Source organism: Lynx canadensis, chromosome A1 (assembly GCF_007474595.2).
Source record: "Lynx canadensis isolate LIC74 chromosome A1, mLynCan4.pri.v2, whole genome shotgun sequence".
Taxonomy (NCBI): domain Eukaryota; kingdom Metazoa; phylum Chordata; class Mammalia; order Carnivora; family Felidae; genus Lynx; species Lynx canadensis.
The window spans coordinates 168,048,634-168,074,386 of record NC_044303.2 but is presented as its reverse complement, the minus strand read 5'-3'; the positions used below and the strand labels follow the sequence as shown (position 1 = coordinate 168,074,386).

General features: G+C 40.1%; 1 protein-coding gene across 2 annotated transcripts in view; it reads left to right on the top strand.

Moving 5' to 3' along the window:
• Positions 1–25,753, top strand: part of EFNA5 (ephrin A5) — a 275,773-nt gene that overhangs the window by 209,170 nt on the left and 40,850 nt on the right. For both annotated transcript variants that reach the window (XM_030326080.1, XM_030326073.1), the window contains exon 2: positions 17,410–17,702. In XM_030326080.1, coding sequence (XP_030181940.1) covers positions 17,410–17,702 — 293 coding nt within the window. The remainder of the gene's footprint in view (positions 1–17,409; positions 17,703–25,753) is intronic.

Sequence of the window (25,753 nt, the reverse complement as noted above, 5' to 3'; positions counted from 1 at the left end):
AATCATACTACAATGGCAACTGCCCATCTCTTCTCAGTGTATTTATATATCCAACATACTTACAAAGGGCACGTGAGTTGTCTTTGGAGCTGCATAGGCAGTCTCTCCAAAGAGTCAGCATGTTCTCATCCCCCATTTCTATAAACTTATTATTTGTTTTAACATTTATTCAGTTTTGAGAGATAGAAACAGAGTGTGAGCAGGGTAGGGGGACAGAGAGAGAGGGAGACACAGAATCCGAAGCAGCCTCCAGGCTCTGAGCTGTCAGCACAGCCTGGCATGGGGCTCAAACCCACAAACCGTGAGATCATAACCTGAGCTGAAGTCCGAAGCTTAACCGACTGAGCCACCCAGGCACTCCTCTATAAACTTTTTGAAAATCACTGTTCATTACTTTGTAAACAAAACTTTGTTATAATTACACTTTACCTACTCGAGGTGTTGCAATGATTATCACAATTTTTATTTCTAGACGTCTTTGAGATTCTTCAGATATTTTTCAAAGTAGTAACATTCTTTGTCTTTGGTCAAAAAATATTCTTAGTTATGTAACTAATATAATTGTACATATTCCTCTTCCCTATACTATTTGTCAAGCACTGTCCAAGCATGTTCCATTCAATCCTTGTTTACTCATATAATTCATTCATGTAATCCTAAATAATGTCCAAAGAGTTATTATTCAGATGTTACAAATGAGGAAACTGAGGCATGGAAAGGTAAAGTAACTTGCCAAGGTTACACAGTTAGTAGAAACAGATCCCAGATTTGAAACCAGGCAGGTGGCTCTCAATCCTTTTCTCTTGACCTCTTTCCTGTGCTGGCTGCCACACCAATAAGGTAGTAGTTTCCTCTCAGTTATCAGTTGGATGCCTGCAAAGTCTGGGAAATGAAGATAAAGTTGAAATATCTTTAATCAACTCTGATTTCCTTGATAACCACCAGACATTAGCAAACTTTACAAACCATATGTGCTGAAAAAGCCAGGTGCCACGAGGAGGATTAGAAATGAAATTTTCTTTCCACTCTGATTTCCACTTTTTATTAGTGACACCTCCCAAGTGGTTCAGAGAATGCCTATTAGTGTTTCTGGACATCTTGTACGATTTGCAACCATCCTTAGAGAGGTCTAGGTGGCTGAACTCCACACCTGCCAGGTGTCCCTCTGCCCCTGTCGAACATCCCTGCCTGAGCAATTCTAGAATGCTCAATAAGCTGAGAAGTCTCCCTGTTCATAGACTCAACATCTTGTGATTTCTCCATTGTCACATCCATGGTGTCGGTAATTGTCCCGGAGGAGGACGACAGCAGCTTCTCACTGGGCTTTCGCATATCCCCTCTTCCTTTTTGGACATAGGTAAATCAGCGAAGTGAAAACAGGAAGAGATAGTTATAAATCCTTCAATAGAGCACATGTGTGCTTTGCACACGGTGGATTAAAATACTCTTTGGGTTTTAAGAATCATCTCTCATAATGGCAACGTTTGTACTCTTTTGTCTTATCAAAAGCTTTTGGATGACTTTATATTTAAACAAGTGATTTTATCCTTAGTCCCAAAACTCAGATTAGATTTGTTTATTTGAACCCATAAACATAAGGCATTTAGACTAACAAATATTGAAAAATATGTGGTAGTATATACATATATATATATGTATATATACATATATATGTATATATATACATCCCTGTCATTATATATATAATATATATATATTTATTATATATATATAATATATAATAAAAAAATATATATATATATATTTTTTTTTTTTTTCCCTCCAGAATGAAGCACTCAAAAAAAGCCCTTTTTGAGACTGGGAGCAAATAAACAGCAAACCACTTCTGAAAAATCATTCCTCTGGGGATTTAGCCCTTTTGCTAGTTTTCACAGGAAAGGCTATTCTACTTCGAAGCCTGACTGTCTTACACGCGTGGATACAGAAAAGGAGAGCCATTCCTGCCCTGCGTACGGCAGCTGTGCTTGCTTAAGGTTTTATAATCTGTAATCTCAAATTGCGCTTCTATTTTAACTTCAGCATGCCTACAGTAGCACAGGATGCTTTTCAAATGTTCAGACATGACTCCTTAAAATTGAAAAGAGAAGTTGTTCCAGTGAGTATTCTCATCTTCTCAGAGACTCTCCCTCTGATGTGATAACATGAAGTACTTTTTCGTGGCACCCATAATTTCCACTTACGCTGTTTAGCTTATGCAAACTGTTAAATAGGGCTGTAGATGTAAGAGCATATGAAGATCTGTACAGATTTTGTGTGGCTTTGCATTATTGTTTAGTCAGCGAGGATTCTAATGGAGTGCCGGGGATGAGACAACAAGAATCTAATCAATAGTCACAAAAAGCAAATGAACTTGCATAAATTAGCACTCTAATAGGAAAAGATAAATGCATGTACTTTTCCATCTTTCAAGCAATACACGTTATTGAAAGAGGTCTAACAGACACCGCCTTGATTTATTTTTACCTTTTTTTCAAGGGTGCTGGAACTAGAAAATGCAAGTAAACTGAGCATTCAAGGTGGCTGCTGGGAACCACTGAAATCAGATCAGTGTATCAAATACAGTATGTAGAATTCAGCATGTTATGTCCACATGGATGACATTGTCATTATTGTTGCTCATAACAGTATAAATAACAAAGCTCTCCAGAGGAAGGTTTGTTCCGTGACCAGGGTTTGTCTTGGAGAAAGCAGTCTCTGCTCCTGACACTCAGGCCTTTTCAGTGTACTCCACTGTACATTTACGCCATATCCACTAAGCAAACGGCAGGAAGTGTTTGTCAGATGTAGAGTGGCTGGGTGCCGAGGACCTGGGCAGGCACAGATCAGCCGCCACTGTAGCATCATACGGTAACTTCATTAAGCATCACCAGTGGCGGTCAAGGAATTCTCAGGGAGTGAGATCAGCAGCCTGCTTTCTCATTACACCAATGCTACTCTGTTGGGGGTGGGGTGGGGTGGGGTGTGCTGGCTCGGGCACAAATGTCAGAAGGTAGCGAGTGTCTGGCACTACAGCTTCTAGCCACAGTAAATAATTAGTAACATCCAAGAACTTTCTCTACCACTTCTTCCATTCCTTCCAACTCTTGGTTTACTGTTTCTGTCTTGGGAAAGGAACTGGGTATACAAGGGGCTGCCAAGTAACCTTCACTGCCTTGGCTAAAAGGCAGAAATGTCCGCCATGGCTTTGCTGTCTCACTCGGGCAGCTTCAGGCCGGCACAGCAACCTGATCGTTTGTGTTCCTGGCTGAAGAAGAAATACCCTACTGGCTTCATAATGGCGCTTCTCAAAGAGCTCACCTATAGATGGGAGAAATCTGCACTCCAGGGAAAATTGGATATCCTCTTTCGTGATATTAGGGAATACTCTGGTTTGAAGTAGGCACTTTTTAAGATATGTGTAAAATTCACAATGTTACCTTTTTTTTTTTTTTTTTTTTTTTTTTAAGCACCTAGAGAACTTTCGCTCTTTGGGAAGTCTTCTAGAAATTCTATTTTAGGGGAAATACCATCTGTATTGTTGGAAAAGAAAGAAGAATTAATTTGTCAGTGTTGTTTTGATCTCAATCCAGAAAGCCAAAAAGAGTTTTAAAAAAAAAAATGTCTGTTGAGTATCGGCATTTCTTATCTTTTTCTTTGCATATTTTAAAAATAGGTCTTTCCTTAGCTCTCTTCCATTATGGTTAACTGTAATCAGTACTTTATGGTTATATCATATAGCTTTGTTTCATTAGGGCAATGAAAATGGTATTGAACAATAGCAATATAATGTGGGGAAACTGTAATTCGGTTGGAAATTGCTAATGCCGTAGACAGTCAGTAATACAATCAGCTTGACTTCCCTAGGAAAACTTGAGCTAAATTTCCTCTATTTTTCTTTTAAATCTTCTTATAAAGTGGGGGTGAGGAAGATTCTCTGATCAACACTGGAAAGCTGGGTCCCCCTGCGTAGAGAATTTCTTTATGCATTGAATTTTGAATGACATCTACAGGTCCTGGGAAGAGCTACTATTTAAGACTCAAACTTTCCCTGGAGATTTTTTTAAAAGAGACTAGATAATTAACAGTCCTGAAAGGAAACAGCTGGAAGAGATGGTGCCTCAAAGTCCCTTCCACTGGTGTCTCTCTCTATCGTTTTGATGCAGAAGCAGTGTTCCTGTGAAATTATTATCAAGTATTATGTACCAAGGGAAAACTAGAGGCCATCTCTTTACAAGCCTATGTCATGCATGCTGTGTGCATTCAGGAATTTATAATCACTGTAGGTTAAGACTGGTCCACGGTAGCGGTGTCTAGGAGTACAAAAGTAAATAACCTGGTGTTTGTAAGGAGTGGTAAGTTAGGATTTTCTCTCTCTTGACTCTAGTAACTGTATCATGGTTGTTGTTGAGTCAAAACCCATTATAGAAAGTTTTATGTGAGAAGAATTCTTAGATTCAATAGCACACATAAATATTTAGCTGCAAATACAATGCTGAGAATTCCACTTTTAATTCCATGAGTGCTTGGGCACGCTGGCTTACACTATGCCATTTAGCAAAAAAGGAGCAATGTGTTTAAACTTGAGATTCCCTATAAATTTTTCTAGTCATTAGAACCGATAGAGCTTCCTCTTAGGTGATATAAATTTTTAAATATCTTAATTGTCTCACAGAGAATAGCAATATTTCATATTTCCAGACATGTCCAAACATCTCTGACGTCTTTAGAGAGATCAATTATATCTCGAAGCCACCACCTTGATTTAAAAAATAAACAAAAATACATTTAATACTCTACCAGGAAGTGCTACTGTGCATATGTAAATTTATAATTTATTCCTTCAGCTTTTATCCTAGAAACTTGTATTCAAACTAAAAAAAAAAAAAAAGGGTTAAAAGAAGCCTTTCCCATGATTCCTAATTTCCAGTTAATTTCCTGTAGTGGCTTAGAATACTTGGTAACTTCTTAGGATTCCAAACCCCGTGGAGGTGTGTGTAAGCCTCAGGTCATGTCCCAGTCATGTGGTCAACGCAGTGCCAGCGCAGCTTTATTGCCGCACAAGCAAAAGGAGAAGGCGTTTCTGCAACCTGGACACCGTCCTTCCTTCCGCCAGCCTTGCATATGGGGGCTGCTTCAGGGCGGGGTTCACAGCGCCAAGGCTTGCCTCCTTGACCAGTGTGTATCACGTGTTTCCTTCTCTACTTGTGTTTGTGAAACCATAGTAATGAGCACTTTCAGTGACCAAGACTTAGGCTTTTCATTTAATGACTGGGATTCCTAAAACATCCTTGGGTGGGTCTTAGCTGTGATGAGTCTCTTCTCAGCTACAGAGTGTTCTGAGACAGAAAATCTGGAGTATATCAACATGAATTCCTGGTTTGCCTACATCTTTGCTTCCCACAGATAGGGTTGAAAAGTATGCTGTGTGTTTGTGGAATGGGGGAAAAAGTGTCTTTTAGAATACAAAATGGGCTAAGACTTTGAGTATCTGGCATACACTGAGTAGGTACCTATATATTGAATTAAAACATCAATAATCAATAAATGAAACTGTCCTGTTTTGTAAATAAAGTGATCAGTGAGCTATAATGCCATTTCTAGATCCAGTTTCGATGCTGAGTCTCAGGCTCATTTAACAGCCCCTCTGTGTTTCATACGAGGTTTGCTGTTTTCCTGACTAGCTCATCCACACTGAGTTTGTAACTTAACAGCAACTTGCATTCTCGCTCTCTCTTTTGGACTTGAACAGTGTGAAGGGCAATAAAATGTTAATGTGCATGTCAAAGAAACTTCGGGATCTAGGACTGCACTACCCAGCACTGAAGAAAGCCAGTTGTGACCCTGTCCTCTCAAGGCTCATGATGCTGAGTTGTCACCCAGCATGAAGTGCCCGTTATCACCCTCTTAGTTCATCATCTTTGTGTCTTGGCATTAACCATCCCTCTGAAACCTCACAGTCCCTGCAAGCGGCTGATTCAGAGCTTGTAGCAGGACCAAACATTCTGAAAGTTCAAGAGGAGGGTCATGTGCATTGGCTTTGAACTGTAGTTCTCTTCCAAGGTAGACATTTTAAAAGGGAGCTTATTAAAATGAAAGGGGAAGGGGAAAGGCAACAACTCTATTCTCTGCCACGGAGATAGATAAGCATTTAAGTAGGTAGAGATATTATGGCACTTGAGAATCCCCTAAAGTGCTTAGATTTATTTCTCAGAAATAAATGGTGAATTGTTTATTTCTTTCTCCCCTTTATGTTTCCTTGGGATAGAGCAATTAGTTTCTTATTTTTTTATGATTGCATTATTCTTGCATATATCTTTCTGTGGTCCAGGCTATAAAAGTAAATAGAGGATCCAGCTGTATGAATGAATATCCTTTTAATGAGTGTGGGAGGAAATAATAATACTAAGTAGTGCAAAACCATTTTTATGTGATGAACCAAAGTACCTTTGTTCCTAGGCTCCCCAGTCTTAAGCCACAGGCCACCAGTAAATGTGTGCATAAAATGACAGTTTTATGTATTCTGGTGTTAACAAAGGTACCTCGTGGTTGGTGTTGTCCCCAGAATGCACTTAACAGGATTTTTGAAAGGCGGTGGCATATTCTGTTTTAATTTCCAGGGTCGAGGAAGGGTAAAATAGAGTCTGTGACTTTTCTGTAACACCCTTCATTCTATCTTTGGGTGAAAGCCTTGCTGAAACAGTGAGATAACACAGTTGCTGGGTGATAATACAGTCGTTTTCATGGTGCCGTGAGTTAATTTCAGAGGTGAAACTATCCTTGCTTAGGAAAATGAGGTGCCTTCTCCCCTCAGACCGGCCATTTGCTTGGAACAGCAAATGGATATTGAGTGTCTCCTGTGTGCAGGGTACCGTGGGGCTGCCGGCATTGGCTCCCTTCCCCCCCTCCCCTCCCCGACGCCCTTCCTTCCCAGCCATTGTTACCTTGTTCTTCATCAGTGTTTTGGGTTTTTTTGTTGTAATTCAGTACCATCCCACCCCAAACCCTTCCGTTAATTAAACTTTAAACTACCTGTATAAGTTTGCTCAGGCTGCCATGACAGAATACCAGAAACTTGTTGACTTGAACAACAGAAATTTATTCTCGTGGTTCTGGAGGCTGGAATCCCAGGTCGAGGCCCAGCAGGCCAGTTTCTGGTAAGAGCACTGTTCATAGCTTGCAGAGGCAGGGGTCAGGGGGCACTCATTTTAGAAGGACGCTAATCCTGTTGGGTCAAGGCCCCACCCTTATGGCCTCATTTAACCTCGATTGCCTCCATAAAGGGCCTATCTCCAAACACAGGCTCACGTCAGAGGTTGCAACTTCAACATATGAATCAGGGTAGGGCACCCAATGGAGGGAAAAAAATCCTAAAATTGAGGAGCATACCATGGCTTGAACTTTGTACCAGTTACTGAACTTTTAACCTGACACCCTGCACCTCCTCCACCTAGCAGTGGCACATGTGAACTCATTCCGATGATCGCAGGGGAGAGCTGGGAAGTCCCAGGATAAAGCCAAATGAAGAATCTGAGGTCCCATTTGCCTTCCCACCTGCCAACAGGGACCTGGAGTATTTAGTAGAGGGATGAAAGAACAGATTACTAACTCCCAGAAAAGCCCAAGATAATGGATTGGTCCTAGTCTTCCCTGGCAAGGATTTGAGTCACTATTTGTCAGCTTTGAGGTGACTCTGGTCAGTTCCTGAGAAAGTTGCTTTCCTTTCCTGACCCTGGCTTGAGTGGCAGAGACCAGACGTTCTGGTAGGAGGGGCACCGTCTGTACCCCCCATGACTCCTGCTAACTGGAGCAAACCCTGGGCACATCCCAGCCCGGTCTAGGCCTGACCTGAGCAGAAGGGAGCCTCAGAAGCAACAGACCCTCTGGACTGCTAGCTCATGGTTGCTGGGACACAGCTCAGAGCAGAACAGTGGTTGGCGGAGGCTGAAAGGGAGCCTTGGATGTTGCTGCCAATGTGATAGGCGGTTGCAGGATTTTGTGAAGCAGTCTGATGAACCCTCTCAAATAGAGGCACCTAATGCTGCTCAGCTGTGTAATTGGGATGGAAATGGGCCAATGAGAGGCGACAGTTTGTGCTTAACCTTTTGGGAGTCTTGTTCCAGGAGACTGTGTGTGGGGGGAAAAAAGAAGCATTACAAATAATAAGCTTCTCCGCCTGATTTGTAATGAATTAGTAATAAATGGCCTAGCGCTCTACGAAAGTCTGACGATTACAGAGCAGCTAAGTGCACGGGACCACATCTTATTTTGATCAGCTGTAGCATAGCAAAGACATGTAATTATCATAATCTAACAATTAGCCTGGCATCACTTTCCAGTGTTTAATTACCCCGATAAATGGTAATTGAATAGAGGACTTAATGACAAGAGAGAAACTTTCATTCTGCCTTAGGTGCTTAAGTTGTCTACTCGGCTGGGCATAATTTTCTAGCATTGCTTGAACCGCGGTCCTGATTATAATTTTCCTTTTTGCAGCCGGCCATTATTTTGTTTTCTGATCTTGACCCTTGCATATAATATTACGTAGCTCTTCTCAGAATTTAGTACTGGGACCCAGGACACAGAAGGAGAGTACGGGGCACTTTACCCAGTTCTGTTCTTAAGCATTGCCTGAAATATCCTTCAGATACAGTTTCCTTCTTTGGACATGTGTCAAGTCACTGCCATGTGCAAACACTGTGCTATGTGCTGGGGGTACAGAGATGATGAAACACCAGCACTATCTCCAAGGAGCTCTCTCTCTAAAAAAAGTCTGTATAAAAATACAGTAATGATCATTATTTCTGTTACAGCAATTTGCTCTCAGCATGGACCTGGTTGCCTTCTAAATCTATGTATTGAGCTTGAGTGACTGCACGACCTTTCATGACCATGCCCACCACCTCACCTCTAATGGCTCACCTCCAGATCTCTATTCTCTTACCTTAGGTTCTTCTCTGGTTCCAGATTGGTATCCACTTGCTCACAGGGTTATAACCAACCAAATGAAAGTAACTGCTTCTCCCATGCCAATTTGCATAGGGCCAGCGACAATGTTTGCTTTGCATCCTAAAGCTTTATATGAAACACTATTATTATTAGTGTTTTGCCCTAGTATTACCAAATATATGCCTCCTCTTGCAGTGTGCAGATCAAGCATAGAAGAAGGTGTTATTTCCTTTCTTTCTTACTGGCTTGTTTTTTGTTTGTCTAACAATAAGTTTATAAGAGAGATTAATTCCTTGCCACAGAGGTCTTGGGTCCCCCACCCAGAATTTTTGAAAAGTCAGGGCCAGATTTCAGACTTTGATGGTAAAATGTCCCGTAAGTTATGATCAAGACAAGAGACAAATATTTATTTCACTGTTCGCGTATCGGGACTTAAGAACCACTAAACCGTTATTTGAATTGGTTAACAGAAATGACATTTATTATAGCTCTTTGGTTATTGTTAATTAGTGTTAATTACTCTTAAAACTGGGAGTAGCCTGAAATTGCACTGGGTAACTCCATCCCCATAAGATACAAAGGGGCTACCTGTATGTAAGCAGTTTGGCAGGTGGCTTATTTGTTTGATTGACTCCTGCATCCCCTGAACAGAATCAGTTTGTTTAATCCTGTTCTCCTAGGACAGCGTCTGGATAACCTGTTCACTGATTTCCTGCATCTGCTTTTGGACCCGTGTTTATGTGGCAGGTGCTCCGTTCTGTGCGCCTGACATGATGTAAAACTCTGGATAACTTAGGGCACGAAGGGCAGCTTTGTCAGGAAGCCCCAGACCAGCAGGAGTCGAGAAAGAGCCTGTTTTGCTTTGTGGAAGTGACCTCTGTTAGGACATAATCTGTGATTCTTTATTTTAATTTACTCCCTTTTGGAAAGCCATTTTAGTGATCTGCAGTGTGTTGGGTGTGTGGGACTCTGCCTGGTTAATTCTTTGGCTGACTTAGCCTGTTGATGTTGACACATTCTTACTCCATGCGTGAGGCCGCTCTGGGGGCTTAGAAGCAATTAGACTGTCACCCAAAGCTCCCAGTCCCTTCCTGAAGGCAAGTCTTGTTTAGGCTCTGCCAATTTAATGCTTTGTTTCCTTTGGAGCTCCTCAGTCAAGCTAATAAAACAAACTCCAAATGAGTTAAAACACTGGAAGAGAGAAGATTTTGTGGGCCTTGTACTTGAAACAGGTGTTACTCTTGGGAGATACCAATTGTAAAAAGTCATTCAGACTGATGTGACTTGTAGCAGAAAAGCAACAAACAAAAGCTAGTTGAGGTTTTGTGAAATTTTTAAACCGCTTGCTGTTAAAGCACATGTACGCCCACGTACACATGTGGAAAGAAAAAAGGTGACAGGTTACTGTACTAAAGCACTAATGAATTCCAAATATCTGGCCACGCAAATTACATCTTATTCCCATCACCAGCAGTTACTGAATTCAAGGCAAAGCTCTTATGCTGCAGAATTTATAATTACCAAAACATGCATGCATAAGAACTTCATTGGAATTGATATGAATGGATAGATAGAACACCAGCGCCGGGTTCTAACTATTTTGTCAGTATCTTGTGCTCCGTTGGATTCAAGTGTATGTGTTACGGCATACAGTGCTTTAACTGCAAAAATAAGTAAGAAACGTTTCTGAAATTCATCCTTGAATATTTTTTAGCCTGTAAATCTCCATTTCTCTGGGAATTTTAGTTGGGATTAGTATGTTCTAGAGCCTGGAAGAGTGGATTGGACTGCCTGAAATGTGTTTTGGTCATCAAACCTCATTCATACTTACTTCATTGAGCCTTAGCAGCTGGCCTGGTAGTGGTGAAACTGTGCAGGACTCCGTCTCAGAGCCAAAAATGAAGGTCAGTTACCAATGCATGTGGATGACAGACATGTTTCAGCCCGTGAGAGAAAGAAGACATTAAAAACCAGCAAAACAAATCTTGCTTCAGCCCCCAGGTGCTATTATTCATCTACCCTAAGTTTGATTTGCTGTTTGTATTTCATGCTCTAACCTCTGCAGGAAAACAAAACAAAACAAAAAGAGCATCTTCAGACTCAGGATATGAAAGCCATAAGGCTTGCATTCTGTGCTGAGAGAATAACAGAAGGAGACAAGGAGAGACATGTTTGCGACAGAGACTGCCATCCTGCCCATCTCCTCGCGAAACGTGTTTATAAACCAAACCCCATGTCTGTCGAGGGCCCATTAGGACTTCCAGGACAAATGAGAAATTCTTCTGGTTAAGAAGAGACATCTTACTCTGAAATTAGCCTTTAAATCAGTAAGAGTAGAGTCAAAAGACCGTGCTGCCAAGATATATTCACTCTAGATTTAGTTCAAAATTTGGGAGGAACCCTAAGCTGATAAATTTCCTTAATCTTTGACCATAAATCATATCCTTCTTTTACATTTCAATTTCAGAATGTAATACATTAAGTTGCCTTGTAATTAAAGAAGTGACATTGTAGTTCTGTTCAAATAGGAACATTAAGACAATCACCCCTTTGACAGATTAAAATGCATTTAAAATGTAATAATCAACTATCCAGTTCATGAGAAATAACATTTTCATTACTGAATCCTTTAAAACACTACATGAAAGGGGGATAAAAGTGTCTCACAGCTTCCTAACCTCTAATAACTACTCTGTCTCCCTTCAGAAATGCTGTTTCTATATTTATGGAGTGAAGAAACTTCACTCAGGAGCTGCTTGATAAAATACCTCAGTACATATTTCCCTGGAAGCAGGCTCTCTGCTGTGCCAGCAACATATGCTAAAGGCCAATTTAGAATGTTTTAAATATGCACCATACCCTTCCTTTTCCAGTTACTAAAATGAAATGCATCTTGGCTTTAGCAGATGAGGAAGGAGGGAGACGAGGCACACCGCAGGGGAAAGGGGCTAAAGAGGAGCTCAAAGAAGGATGGTTACCGTGCTGCTCCTTTGCAGCCCGAAACCCAGGGCACTGCCCACGTGCCCTTCGCGGTTAGCCCTCCCAGCTGTCAGTATCCACAGTACACGAGCATATGGGGCAGAGGAGGACGTAAGGTCAATGGCATGAGGAACCATCCACTGAGAAAGAAAGCTAGGGCACATCTACTTACCAGAGTGGAGAGGAACCAAGGACCGCATCACAGTAAGTGGAGGCCTTCCATTTGAAGTTGGTAAAGGACCAGAGTATTCAAGTACTAGATGGCGCTTCTTTCAGTCTGCAGATGAATTCTTTGGTTAGAACGAGGGAAGTCTTCATGGTTCTTGCTGACTCTGGTCAGGAAGCAATGTTTGGTCCCTGTCTGGGGACAAAGCCGGGGCACTGTTGATAACTTAAATGAAAAGGCAAATTGTTGACTGTTCCTTATCTGTGTCTTTATTTCGTTTGAGTCCAAGTCACGAATCACTCTCTGTAGACGAGTTAAATAAGGAGAGGGATATTAACAATAGTGTTAAAGGTATAATCAAAACTACGGTTAGCTGTGGCATGTCATCAGGTAAACACTGAAGATAAACACTGAAGACAAACTAAGACACACATGTCTGCAAATAGACCTTCTAGTTGAAATCCCAACTTCAGTTGTTACTTTTGCTATCAATAGCTGTGAAATGTGCTTTTTATATCCAACCTTTCAGGCAGCTTCTGGGACACCAAGACCTACCATAAAATGCATAATTCATGTTTAGTAATTGAGTTGATAAAAAAAGAACTAGTTGCCATACTGAATTTTCCTTCTTTCAATTAACTAGAATGACCCTTTCATTATATATATGTCACATATGACATATATATGTGACATATATATGACATATATATATATATGACATTGATTCTTAACCAGCCTACTGTCCAATTTTGGCAAATGTATATAATGTATTCTTGCCACAACAGGGTATATATATATTGTATATTAAGTGGAACACTGGCCCTGTAGCAGTGCAACTCAGTGGAGAACAAGGACTGTCTTTCTATGCATACAAGATGTTTCCTGGCATTTGAGACTTTTGTATTATGAGAACACAGGGCAGTAATCATATTACTCAAACGCAATCACTTTTCTAAGTGTGGTAGCGGTGCATGCTTTTACATTGTAAGCCACTGTGATAATTTAGTAGAGATTGTATTGTAATTATTGCTGGCTTGTTGGTGTGGAGCCAGAAATTCTTACGCTTCATAATATGCAATGATTTCAGAGAGGAAGAGCACCACAGATAGAGTGGATGGAATTAAAGAAAAGGAATAAAGGGGAGACCTTTACAAGAAAATTTCCAAGAAATTTACCAGTGCGTTTAAAGTGGCAGCCGTGCCGCCCATGACATTTGTAAATATTGTCATGTGGAATCATTCTTCCTATGTTTGAATTTGCTCTTTTAATAGGAACTAAAGTTCATGAAAGCTGTTTCCTGATGGGGGGAAAAAGATGCCTTTATGTCAGCAGCTACTGAGCTTAATAGCACTTTCTTCTGTGAAAGAACAGACTGGTATACACGGGTCAGGAGCTAACCCTGCGATCTGAGATGTATTCTGGATGCTGACACACCCTTCAGTTTAGGAGTTTGGGACCAATAGAGTGGGGAGGGAGCAGGACCAGCACACCTTGCAGCAGACTTCCCTAGAAGATCAATGTAAACATAAGGAAACGCAATGGCACCAAAACCCTTAAAAGGGCTCCTTCAGGTCAGGGGAATTACAACAACTGGTAAAACTTTGGAACCATTGCATTTAGCAGGAAAGAGAATTTACTTCAGGGCCAGATAAGATATGGGTTGAAATCCTAACTCTGCTGCTTATTCCTGTGGGGGGGGGGGGTGGGGAATGAACTAAGAGGATAACAACCTGAGTGTCATTTCCTCATTGTTCAAATAAAACTAATTATAACTACCTAATAAGGATTTCATATGACAACACATGTAAAGCCATAACACAGCATATCCTGGATGCAGCAAGTGTTTGTTGCATCAGTGAATGAAGGAGAGAACTGAAACCCCATCAAGAATTAGAACTGCCTTTCTGGGGGAATAAAGGGTTGACCTAAGAACTTGACTTGAGCAATTTACTCTCTCTGGAAGTAGAATAATAAAGAACTTCAGTTCTGAGTGAGGTCTCAATGCTTGGGCTTGACTTCTGCCTCCACGTTTTACTAGTTGGGTGACAGTGAGCACACTGCTTAACTTCTCCGTCTCAGTATCCTCATTTTTAAGCGGGAGTACCAATACTATAGTGTTCTTTAGGATTTATGATGGAGATTAAATCGAGATAATGAATATAACATAATAAACAATTATATTAGCCATACATATGTGCCTTTTCACAGTAAGGCCCAAAAAGAATGGTCCAGTACTACTTTGTAGCCAAAGAGCATGATTTGGGGTAATATCTATCCCTATCTAACCCTAAACTTTTCTTTAGATAGTACTTGGGTATATTATAGAAATGCCTTTTATGAGTTTTTGTTTATTGATGTTTTTATATTTATATTGTCCATTTGGGGGAAAATTACATTATTAAACTAATTTATACAAATTGAAGATGTGAAACAGAAGCATAAGTTGATTCTATGGTGACTCATCATCTTTGTCATGTGGATAGAGGGGTAGAACTACTAACCGCTGGGGTGATCACATACTCAAAATAGGCTCCACAGTGATTCATTGAACACCCCACACAGAGTATAATGTCATCAGAAAGGGAAAAGGTCAACCCAGTATAAAATGTGTCTTCAATCTCATGGCTTGTTTTATTGAAACTTAAGCAGCATTAACAGGGAGAAAAGTTGGAAAAGGGAAAGTAAACTCAGGGCATCAAAAAAATCAGACAATTTGTAGAATAAAGCAATAAACAAATGAGTCTGGACAGTGGCAGTTTTAATTTTTTTTTCCCTACACTTTTAAGCAGTGTCAGGTGCTAGTAGAAGCTCAAATGAGTGACACTTAGGGAAAGGAAAAACTTCCCCCTTGAATGTCTTTAAAATCTATAATAATAATATAATAATATAAAGTGCATCTGGGCATTGCCTCCTGCTGCATTTCTTGCCTGGCTCTCAGCCAGAACTGTCAGGCTACTTTGAGTGCTGATGATTCATATCCCAGCACCCTTTTATCTGAACGTTGCAGTGTCTTTTCTTTGTACTTTGGCAGTGATGTTACCTTGATGTTCAGAAATCTTTTAAAAGCAACACAGGCTTTCCTTGCATCTTGACAAATCATCGTCTGCCAGTAATGAAGAAAGAGTAAACCTAGTTCCGTGATCATTGTAAATATAAAGAAATGAATACTTCCAAGTGGTTTTTTTTTAAATGTTTATGCATTTTGAGACCCTCTAACAGAAAAAGTGATCTGATCATCTTTCCTTATTCTCCTCATATAAATCAGCATGCTGCTTTTCAAAAGCATTGATCAAATGGAAGTTTCTGTGGATCATTTGATATGTGAGGACAGAATGTAGGATTTTTATATTATTTTTAAAAAGGGACACGGGGATTATCGTTGGTGTTGTCGTATGCATTTACTGATGTTGCTTAAGAGTTAGTATTGTGTTAGTTATCGATTTTAATATGCTTTAATATATCCTGATAATAGTGCTGCACATTCACATGGTGCTTTTTAGATGTTTCATCATTGGAGACTTGAAGCAGTTGTGTGAGGTTAGCGAGGCAGATTCTCATTATTGTTCCAGTTCACATATGAGGAAACTGAGGGTCAGACGGTTTATGACTCCCCCACCCTACCAGCAGCAATCCAGTCCTTAAATTGAGGTCTACTCACTAAAATGAGTAGTGTCCACTTTGATCACGTTGCATTTTAGAAAGGAATCTCAGCTTCTTCAATGAATGTGTAGTATCCGGAGTGAAGGTGGTAGTATATCTCCTGGGCTGAATGCTGGTCAAAACAGCCTGTCGGAGGTGTCTGTTGTGTTTGGGGGCTACATTTTAAGGGGACACTGGGAAACTAGAGAGCATAAGGAGAGTTGAGAATCTAGAATGTGAGGAGCCTGGGAACAGAAATAACCAAACAAGTCAGGATTTTCACGTAGTGAGAAAGGAAGATACAGAGACCTAGTTGACACGTCCAAATGTTTTATGGAGTGCCTGGTAGAAGAGGAATTAGATTTGTTCTTGGCGATGTCAAGCAGTGGGAGTAGGATCACTGGATAGAAATTACACAGAAGCAAATTGATGCTCCATATACGAGGAAACTGGCTAAAATGTAGGTGTGTCCAAAAATGGAGTAGACCAGCTCACTGACATGTTTACACTGAGACCATCTGACTTGAAGACTACATGGCTTGATGGGTGCTTGTCTTTCAGCTTGTCTTTCAGCAGTAACATAGTTTTATGATGAATCTTCTAAGGCCTCAGAGAATTTCCTCACTAGCTAAAAACAGAGGGGTTTTGTAGACTTTTCTGTGCTGACTTTAGAAAGCGGTATACGTAACAATTCCTGTTTCACACATCATTAGTTCCTGAGAAATCTCTTCATCCAATCGGGAAAGACATATTAGTTAACACAAATACGCAAAATTTTTGTAAGGTAAGAGTTGAAACAGACAGTGCAGTGTGTAAGGTGAGGTGCGTGTGTGTGTGTGTGTTATTTTAACTATTTCAGGATGGAAGTGGTCCTGGGTTTTCTGTGTTCATCTGTGTCGTCAGTCCAGCCCTAGGACACAACCTATAAAGTTAAAAGAAATGGAGGGGAAGGGGAGGAAAATGATTTGATTTAGCTGGTTTTCATTTTCTTAATATAGAAAGGGATGGGGCATCAAAAGAGATCAGCTGAAATGAGTTTGTGACGTAAGCAGATTCACTAATGGAAACAGCTGATTAGGACCTGAAGTCACCATTCCTGGTCGAGCTCAGTCACTCACTGCTTTGACATTATGCCTTAGATTTTTACTTCCCTCTAATGGGGAAGTGTCCTAGGACTTTTCTTTCCAACCTTTAAATTTTATGGTCCTAATTCTCTCAGTTTGATAACTCTAGTTCTCTACATTTGCATAGAAAATTGAGAATGGTCGCAATTATAGCAAAACCAATTCAGTCATTCATTTGTTCTTTAAATGACTTATTCATTCATTCAAAAACACTCATCAAATGAAACACTATTTTGAAATATCAAAACTTTGCTTCAGTATATGTGATTTTAAGAATGAAAGGAAAACAGCAAGTCAGTATCTTAACTACTTAAGATGAATGTGAAGAGTTCCATTTTCAGCGTGTTTTGAAACAAACATAATAGAATTCCTCTGTAAAATTGTTGTTGCTTGTATTTGGAATAGAAACATATCCTGAATCATAATGGGCTGCAATAAAAACTTATTATAATAAATCTCTTAGCACCAGCATGATTAAAGTTATTCCACCACTGATTCCAAGCAGAAAGTCTTTTCCTTATGAATAATCTCATCTTTCTCTTCTTCTTCCAACAGATTCCAGAGGGGTGACTACCACATCGACGTCTGTATCAATGACTACCTGGATGTTTTCTGCCCTCACTATGAGGACTCGGTCCCGGAAGATAAGACTGAGCGTTATGTCCTCTACATGGTGAACTTTGATGGCTACAGTGCCTGCGACCATACTTCCAAGGGGTTCAAGAGATGGGAATGTAACCGGCCTCACTCTCCAAATGGACCACTGAAGTTCTCTGAAAAATTCCAGCTCTTCACACCCTTTTCTCTAGGATTTGAATTCAGGCCAGGCCGGGAATATTTCTACATCTGTGAGTATATCAAGATTTATTGTGTTGTAGGGCAGCTACAAGAACCCAGACTAATTTTTTACCCATGTTTCAGAGAATTGCAGAGAGTTGGACTCTGCATTACAGATGTCTCCTTGTAAATGCATACATCAGGATCCCTAGATACATTAGCTGGGAATTGAGAGCACAAATTAGATTAAAGACACAGCTCCTCTCCCCCTATGAAATTGCGTGTCAGCCTGTTCAGTGAACCACTGCTGACTTGTATTTCTTTTAAATGAAAATTGCTAGGACTTCTCCAAAGCTGAGGAAAATAAAAAGAGATTCCTGAAAAAAAAAAATTAAAGGAAATAATTAAATTTACATAGCTTGGAGTCATTGGATTTCTTATTCAGGTGTCAGCAATATCCTTTCAATCATCCACACTTGCAGTGGAGAAAGCCAAAACTCCTGCAAATGTCAGCATGCTGGCGATAAATACTATCTTTGCACCAAGGAGAAAAGACAATTATTAAGAGCAGCTGTGTCTTTAAACAGGAAAAAGCGTGAAGAGTATCTAGAAAGTTCCAAAGGAACTGGTATAAGTGAGTTTCCCACCTGTGCCTCTGTCCTGAGAGCTCTAAAAGTTTCTCAAGCTGACCTCTGTAGTTTTCATCTTTCCGTGGCCTTGGTTCTTGTCCACAATGGACACCATCACTTCTTCAGGCATCGTACTAGTCATATATGCTAAGTAAAGGCTTCTCATACTTCACTGTGCATAAGTCATCTGGGCATCTTGGTATAAGGCAGATCTGATTGAGGTGGTCTGCCACGGGGACTGAGATTCCATATTTATAAAGCTCCAATGTGACGTGATGCTACTGGTCTGTGAACCACTCTGAGTTAGTATGCTTACAAGTAATAATTTAGTCAGCATGCTGTATGTATGGACTTGACTAGTGTCACATATTGAAACTATCTGGCCTTTTCCAAGTATTTTCAGTATCAGCTGAAGGAGTTAAATGTTTCTTGTTCAAAAGTACATTTATTGAACAACTTATCGTGGCTCAGAAATGTTGGGGGATGCAAGATCGAAAGACACTCCTGTCCTGAAGGAGTGACCATCTGCTGGGGAGTAGTTGTAAACAGGCAGTTGCTGTATGAAGGTAAATGCAGGCAGCAGTGGGTACATGGGTACATGTAACTCACGTGCTTGAAAGAATCCAGAAGTGCGGCTGCACATAGCGTGTAGAGATCTAGGCAATACTACCCAGGATGCTTGGCGTTGACTTTTCACCACTCTTTGCCAGACAAACAAGACAAAAACATTACTGTTTTTTTGACTCGTTTCTTCAACCTGAATGTCCCCACAGACCCTTCACCCACATGGTTTTTTCAGTCTGCAAGGATTTCTAGTTTCTCTTCTCCAGAAAACAGAATTTTATAACGAGCTGGATTTCACCACCATACACGGGCACTCCCACTTATATTGAGATTGAATTTAAAAAGGAAATTGAACAGTACCAGTTTTATTATTTCAGTACATATTTTGGTCATTAGTCATGAGAAAACACGTAAAAGGCTTGATACTATCTCACATTCGATCCATAAAATAAGAAAAGGAATATTGGAGTCCCACGGATGGAGGAAACACTGGCAGCCAGTGAATTCATACATTCTCAGGCAGCAGGCTCTTGCCTTTTCCTGATTTTTTACTTTGTGAAAGAATCTCATTCAGCAAATGGAAAAAAGGAAAGAGGAAGACTTAACTGGCAGGATGGCAATCATTAATTGCCTACTTCTAAAATACCCTACTGATGGAAGAGGAACTTACTGCCATTTCCAAAATTTACACATTGATTTCTCAGATTAAAACACAACAACAAAAACCAAAACTAAATTGAGAGCACTGAGATAGGAAACATACCAGCTAACTAGTTGATTGCATGATTATTAGAAATTATAGAATCCATTGAGGTTCATAAGCAAGATGTTATTATTCAAATATACCCATAGTGCTTATGACTGGTTTTTCCTCATTTGTGGTTAAATTCAATATTTCACTAAAAATCATTATGTGTCTTCTATAACATTCATTTAACGGAGTCATTTAACTGTCAAGGGCTCCTGTCAAAGTAATTGTTCCAAAATGCTTCAAAATATCAAGAGCTTTTTGCTGTTCAGCTGAGTTTAACCTGAATTACTTTTTTTAATGAAAGGTAAAATAGCACGAAATTAGCAGCAAAGAGATGTTCATTTATAAGAAGCACACTGGCCTCGTAGTCAGTTAAATTGAATTTTCAACCATGTTTTAGAACCACAAGAGCATGCTTCCCTGTCTTTTTAGTAGTGAAAGTGTTTCCTTTCTTCACTGCCAAGAGCAGGAGCGGCGGAGCTAACGCGGATGTCATACAGACGTTTAATCTACTGTGGTCATAATTAAACTAAAGGATTCTTAGGGGACAATTGGCCCTCAGTTGAATTTTCCTCTCTCCTAATATGCATGGAATGAACAAGATGATTGGGAAATGGCTGTTTTCACACTTATTACCTTACAAGAAACTCTGTTGCCCATCTCGGGAACAAGCCTGACTACCCACCGGTCAGTTTTCTAGAATGTTCTTCCCTGGATCGGGGTTATATTTCAGATCCTCCAGGGCTTAAAATCTCTAACAAGTTTTCCAAAGGGAAAAAGAAAGCTGTAGCCTTTTGGCAGTCCTGCTTTAGGGTGCTAGAGGGAGGGTTGAGTGTAGTGGTGAGAACCAAAATTCAGATATACTTGGCCTTGGGGGGAAGAAAAGAGCATGTGTTTCATACTAGGATATCTACTCATCACTTACTCAGAGAAGACACAATTCAGAACATTCCTATCAAGTTCTACTTTATCCTCAGTAACATTTCTTTCTTTCTTAATGTCTGTGAGTTATACAAAATCAAGAAAATAGAGTAGTTGGAAGTATATGAAATTTCCTGCTTACTCTAGAAATAAAATGTCCTTCACTGTCCTAAATCCTTTATTTGTCCCAAGACTGACTCTATGCTATGTCCTCCTTTCCTTGGGAATAGGCAGTATTATGAAGTTATTACAGTGGCTAATTATGCGAAGGCAGACTGAGCCCATTCTGGAATATGACAAATACTGTTTTTAATCTACAGAAGTTATTTTGGTAAGAGATTGGCATACTAAAGTAATTACAGAAAGTCAGTGGTCTTTCTATCCATGATAGATTTGCAGAACTGCCAGTCAATAGATTATGGCGATAGTCATTTATATAGACTTCCTAAGGCAAAGAGTTATTTTAGAAACTTCGGAAGTATTCATTTTAAAAATGATTCTCATAAATATTAACCTAATGAGAACAAGTTTGAAAAAAGTTTTGCTGCTGTTATTTTTAAATCAGAAGAAGCAAAGGGAAATAAGTTAAATAAGGCATTTTAAGTTATTTTTGTAAGTCAGTAAGACACTAATTTTGAAAGTTCCCTTTTGTACAGTAAGGAAAACTGAGTCCTGGCCATTCTCTTGGCCTAACTAACTGTATGATCTTGGGTAAATCATTCAATCTCTCTGAATTTCTAATTCCACGGCTGCAAAATAATGTAGTTGGAATGGATGATTTTTAACATTCCTTGGAGCTCTAATATCCTAATCTTACTATATTTTATCTAAGGATCTGTACATCACTGTAAGAAATAACCCCTATAAAATGTTTCAGCCCAATGCCTTACTTAGTAGGTGTTCAATAAATGCAAGTTAAAGGAGTATCTGTAGGGGAAATCCAGGGTGGAGACACGTATTAGCATTATTGAACTTGTTCACCCCTGCCAACCTATCCAAGTCACCATCAGCTGTGGTTTCAACTAGTGCAGCAGGCTCCTGGTTTCCCCACTCATGTTGCTGCTCTGTCAGAGCCCTCCAGAGTGACTTTCTACCTCAGCAAGACAAAAATCCTGAGTCTCCAGCCTGACCAACAAGGTCCTCCAATGGGAGGCACCCTTCTCGTCCCCACCCTTGCCTCTTGGACTTCTTGTGCTCTCACTGCGCCTGATGGTCTCCACTCCAGCCCCCACCACCACCACCACACCCACCCCCTCCCTCCTTCCTGTCTAGTGCCCTCCCCCAGGCTCCATAGGAGGGCCTTGGCACTTTATCTTCTCTCTGCCTGGGGTTCTTATTGCCCCAGCAATCACATCCCTTACTCTCACTTTCTTTAGGTCTGCACTAAAAAAAAAACAAAAACAAACAAACAAAAAAAACAACTCCTTTATCAGAGAGGCATTCTGATCTCCCTATATAAAGATAACATCTCTATAATTCTCTACATTCTTACCCTGCTTTATTTTCCCTCAAGCACTCCTCACGCCTGACATTATGTACTTATAGTTGTTTGTTCATGGCTATGCCTGCTCTGTGCCCTGCATTACATTGTTTGGCACATAGTAGATGTTCAGTAAGTAAAGGTCACCACTGTTTACAGAGCACTTACTCTATTCCAAGCACTGTTCTAAACCCCTGCAGTTCTCAGAAAAGCACGATGAGATACTGTTCTTCTTTCCCATTTTATAGCCAAAAAAACAGAGGCACAGAGAAGTTAGGTAACTTGAGAAAGGTTCACACAGATAAGAAGTGACTGATCTGAGAGGAAATTCAGTGAATAAACAACTAAAAGGAAGGAGAGATAAAGTCCTAGGTCTCATATGCTTAAAAAGCAAAAACATACTTTACTTTGTATTTTTTTAAAGGTTAAAATCAGTGAGCCTTACTGTTGAGAGAATTTTACTTTATAAACTCTGCTGGAAATCCCAACTCAGATAGTAGCAAGATAGATTTTTTGAATACATGTATGCATTTTCTGCTCTCCAAAGAATACTCATCCATTTCCAAATAATATTTCAGCTGTATCTTCCCAGATGGGTGACCCTTTTAATACGATAACTTTCTGACCCAGCATTTGGGTCAAATAAATTCTTATTAAATCCAGTGAATATTCAGCCTCTAGACTGAATCATGCATGATTGCACACTTAATTTAGAAATGAGTGAGTTTCTTTTTTTTTTTTTTTTAATTTTATTTATTTGGAGAGAGAGTGAGCAGGGAGGGACAGAGAGAGGCGGAGAGAGAGAGAGAATCCCAAGCAGGCTCCACACCATCAGGGTGGAGTCTGACTAAAGGCTTGATCTCAGGAACCATGAGATCATGACCTGAGCCAAAACCGAGAGTTGGACACTTAACCAACTGAGCCACCGAGGCACCCCAGGAATGCATGAGTTTTAATGCAAGACCTACAGTAAAGAAGACAAATGTTATTTTCTGAAAATGATACTAAAAAGGGAAAGAAATCTTCTAGCATTTGTCACATCTAAGGTACAGTTGATTGTCTTTAAAAGAAGATACTCCGAGTTAAAGATGATTTATAGTCACAGCACCCAGACAGAATCCAGGAGTTTCTGAGAGGTTATTTGGGAACACACTCTTCCTAAACTCACTGGCAAGTAAACTTGTACATGCGTATTGTTTTTGTCGTAAGCCTTCATACTGATAGGGTTATAGAAGTGCAGAGCTTACAAAGGCCATTTCTTTGAAGTTAGAATCCTGAAAACATCAATGAAAAGAACAATCAGGGAGCTGAAGACTCTCGCTCCAGTCTTTTTGGTGTACACATTTTTCAAAATTAAAAAGAAAATCATGGGGACAGTCTATGTTACTATGGGCATCATTCTTAAACCCACAGTTTATAACTCCTTGAATGCAGGTGGTAAACTGTTAATTCTTTGCTTTATGTGCTTTAGTTAAAAGTTTACAGCCTCAAGCTATGAGGCAGTTTTAATGTGCACTACACAATTTTTAAAACTGACAATATGGGGCGCCTGGGTGGCTCAGTCCATTAAGCGTCTGACTTCAGCTCAGGTCGTGATCTCACGGTCCGGTCCGTGGGTTCGAGCCCCGCATCGGGCTCTGTGCTGACCGCTCAGAGCCTGGAGCCTGTTTTGGATTCTGTGTCTCCCTCTCTCTCTGACCCTCCCCCATTCATGCTCTGTCTCTCTCTGTCTCAAAGATAAATAAATGTTAAAAAAAAAAAAATTAAAAAAAAAACCTGACAATATAAGTAACCTAAATTCTGATATCTTAAAGGAGTGATCAAGGTCAGCTTCAGAAATCATTTGATTGTACAGTACAGTTATTGACAGTCCTTTTAAAAGATAAAAGAATATTCAGTAAATCCAGAGAATATTAACATAAAGAAAGTCCTTCACTTGCCAAGTGGATATGTTCCAAAAGCTTATTTGCAGGTCAGGTATTTGGAACGTAGAGTAATAGTGTCTCTAGAAGTGTTGCTAAAATCAAGAAAACTCTCCATAATGTGGAGAATCTGCTTAACCATAGTATTGATTTAAAACTGTGTATTTTTGGTAAGAAATAGAAAATAGCACCTAGAATGGTGTTCAATAAATATTTGTTGAATGAATAAATGCCATATTAGTAAACCAAGGACAAAAAAAACACAATTTTTTTTCCTTACATGCTAATGTATGAGAAAAACAGATAAATTGGAAGCTGTAGGTTTTACTGAACCCACTGTCGCAATTCCCTGGTTTGTTTCTTTTTTCTTTCCTTTTCTTTCCTCTTTCTTTCTTTCTTTCTTTCTTTCTTTCTTTCTTTCTTTAAAATTTTTTTTAACGTTTATTTATTTTTGGGACAGAGAGAGACAGAGCATGAACGGGGAGGGGCAGAGAGAGAGGGAGACACAGAATCGGAAACAGGCCCCAGGCTCCGAGCCATCAGCCCAGAGCCTGACGCGGGGCTCGAACTCACGGACCGCGAGATCATGACCTGGCTGAAGTCGGACGCTTAACCGACTGCGCCACCCAGGCGCCCCTCTTTCTTTCTTTCTTTTGAGAGGGAGACAGACAGAATGAAAGTGGGGGAGGGGCAAAGAGAGAGGGAGACACAGAATCTGAAGCAGGCCCCAGGCTCTGAGCTGTCAGCACAGAGCCCGGCATGGCTCTCGAACCCATGAATTGCAAGACCGTGACCTGAGCCAAAGTTGGAAGCTTAACAGACTGAGCCACCCAGGCTCTCCACAACTTTTTTTAAAAAGTTTATTTATTTTCAGAGAGACAGAGCATGAGCCAAGGAGAGGCAGAGAGAGAGAGGGAGAGAGAATCCCGAGCAGGCTCTGAGCCGACAGTGTGCATTGCGGGGCTTGAACTCCCCACACCATGAGGTCATAACCTGAGACAAAATCAAGTCTGACGCTTAACCAACTGAGCCCCCAGGCACCCTTCCCTGGCTTCTTAATAATGTTTTTTGATCATATGATGAGGATACCTCAAAGGGGAGAGTAGAACATGGTTTTAAAAGAAAAAGGCACAGACTGGTAAATGCATCCTTGCCCTTGAATCTTCGTATACTCCTAGTAGCCATGTGTCTGTGGGTAACTAAGCCTCACTTTCTTCATCTGTAAGACGGGTATATAATAATAGTTTATCATCACAGTCTTTCTTATTTCCAAGGCTAAAATAAATATTCTTAAAGGATCAGTTGACCACCAAAAAAATGATTTCCACAATCCACGTCCAAAAATTTGTATGCCCTTTGAAAAGTTACTGCACCTTGAACAGCCCTCATTGATACTTAAGTAAAAATTTTCACAAGTGCCTAGGAGAGATTCACATTTTAAGTCTGTGCCCTGTATTCTGAAGGAGCATTATGCTAGGATTACATATGCCTAAGGAAGTCTTCATTCCCCTTTGGATATCCAGTCTTTCAGCAGCTTACCTTAGTAATGGACATTAAGAATTATTTTGGTCCTGTCAGTTCACAACAATCTGCCTTTTTTCTGAGTTGTTCTTACTGAAATACAAGAGTGTCAAAATGGCACATTTATCAAAGCAGGAGGTAATCTTTTTCATCTTTCTTAGTCTTTACTCTTGCAGGGGAGGTGACCTGTAAGTACCATGTTCTTTCTTAAAATGAACAACTCAATATTTGCTTCAATGTGTGTGTGTGTGTGTGTGTGTGTGCGCGCGCGCGCGCACATTTTGCTTTTATTATTAAAAACTGGTTTTTATTACTAGAGCCTTATTTTAGCATT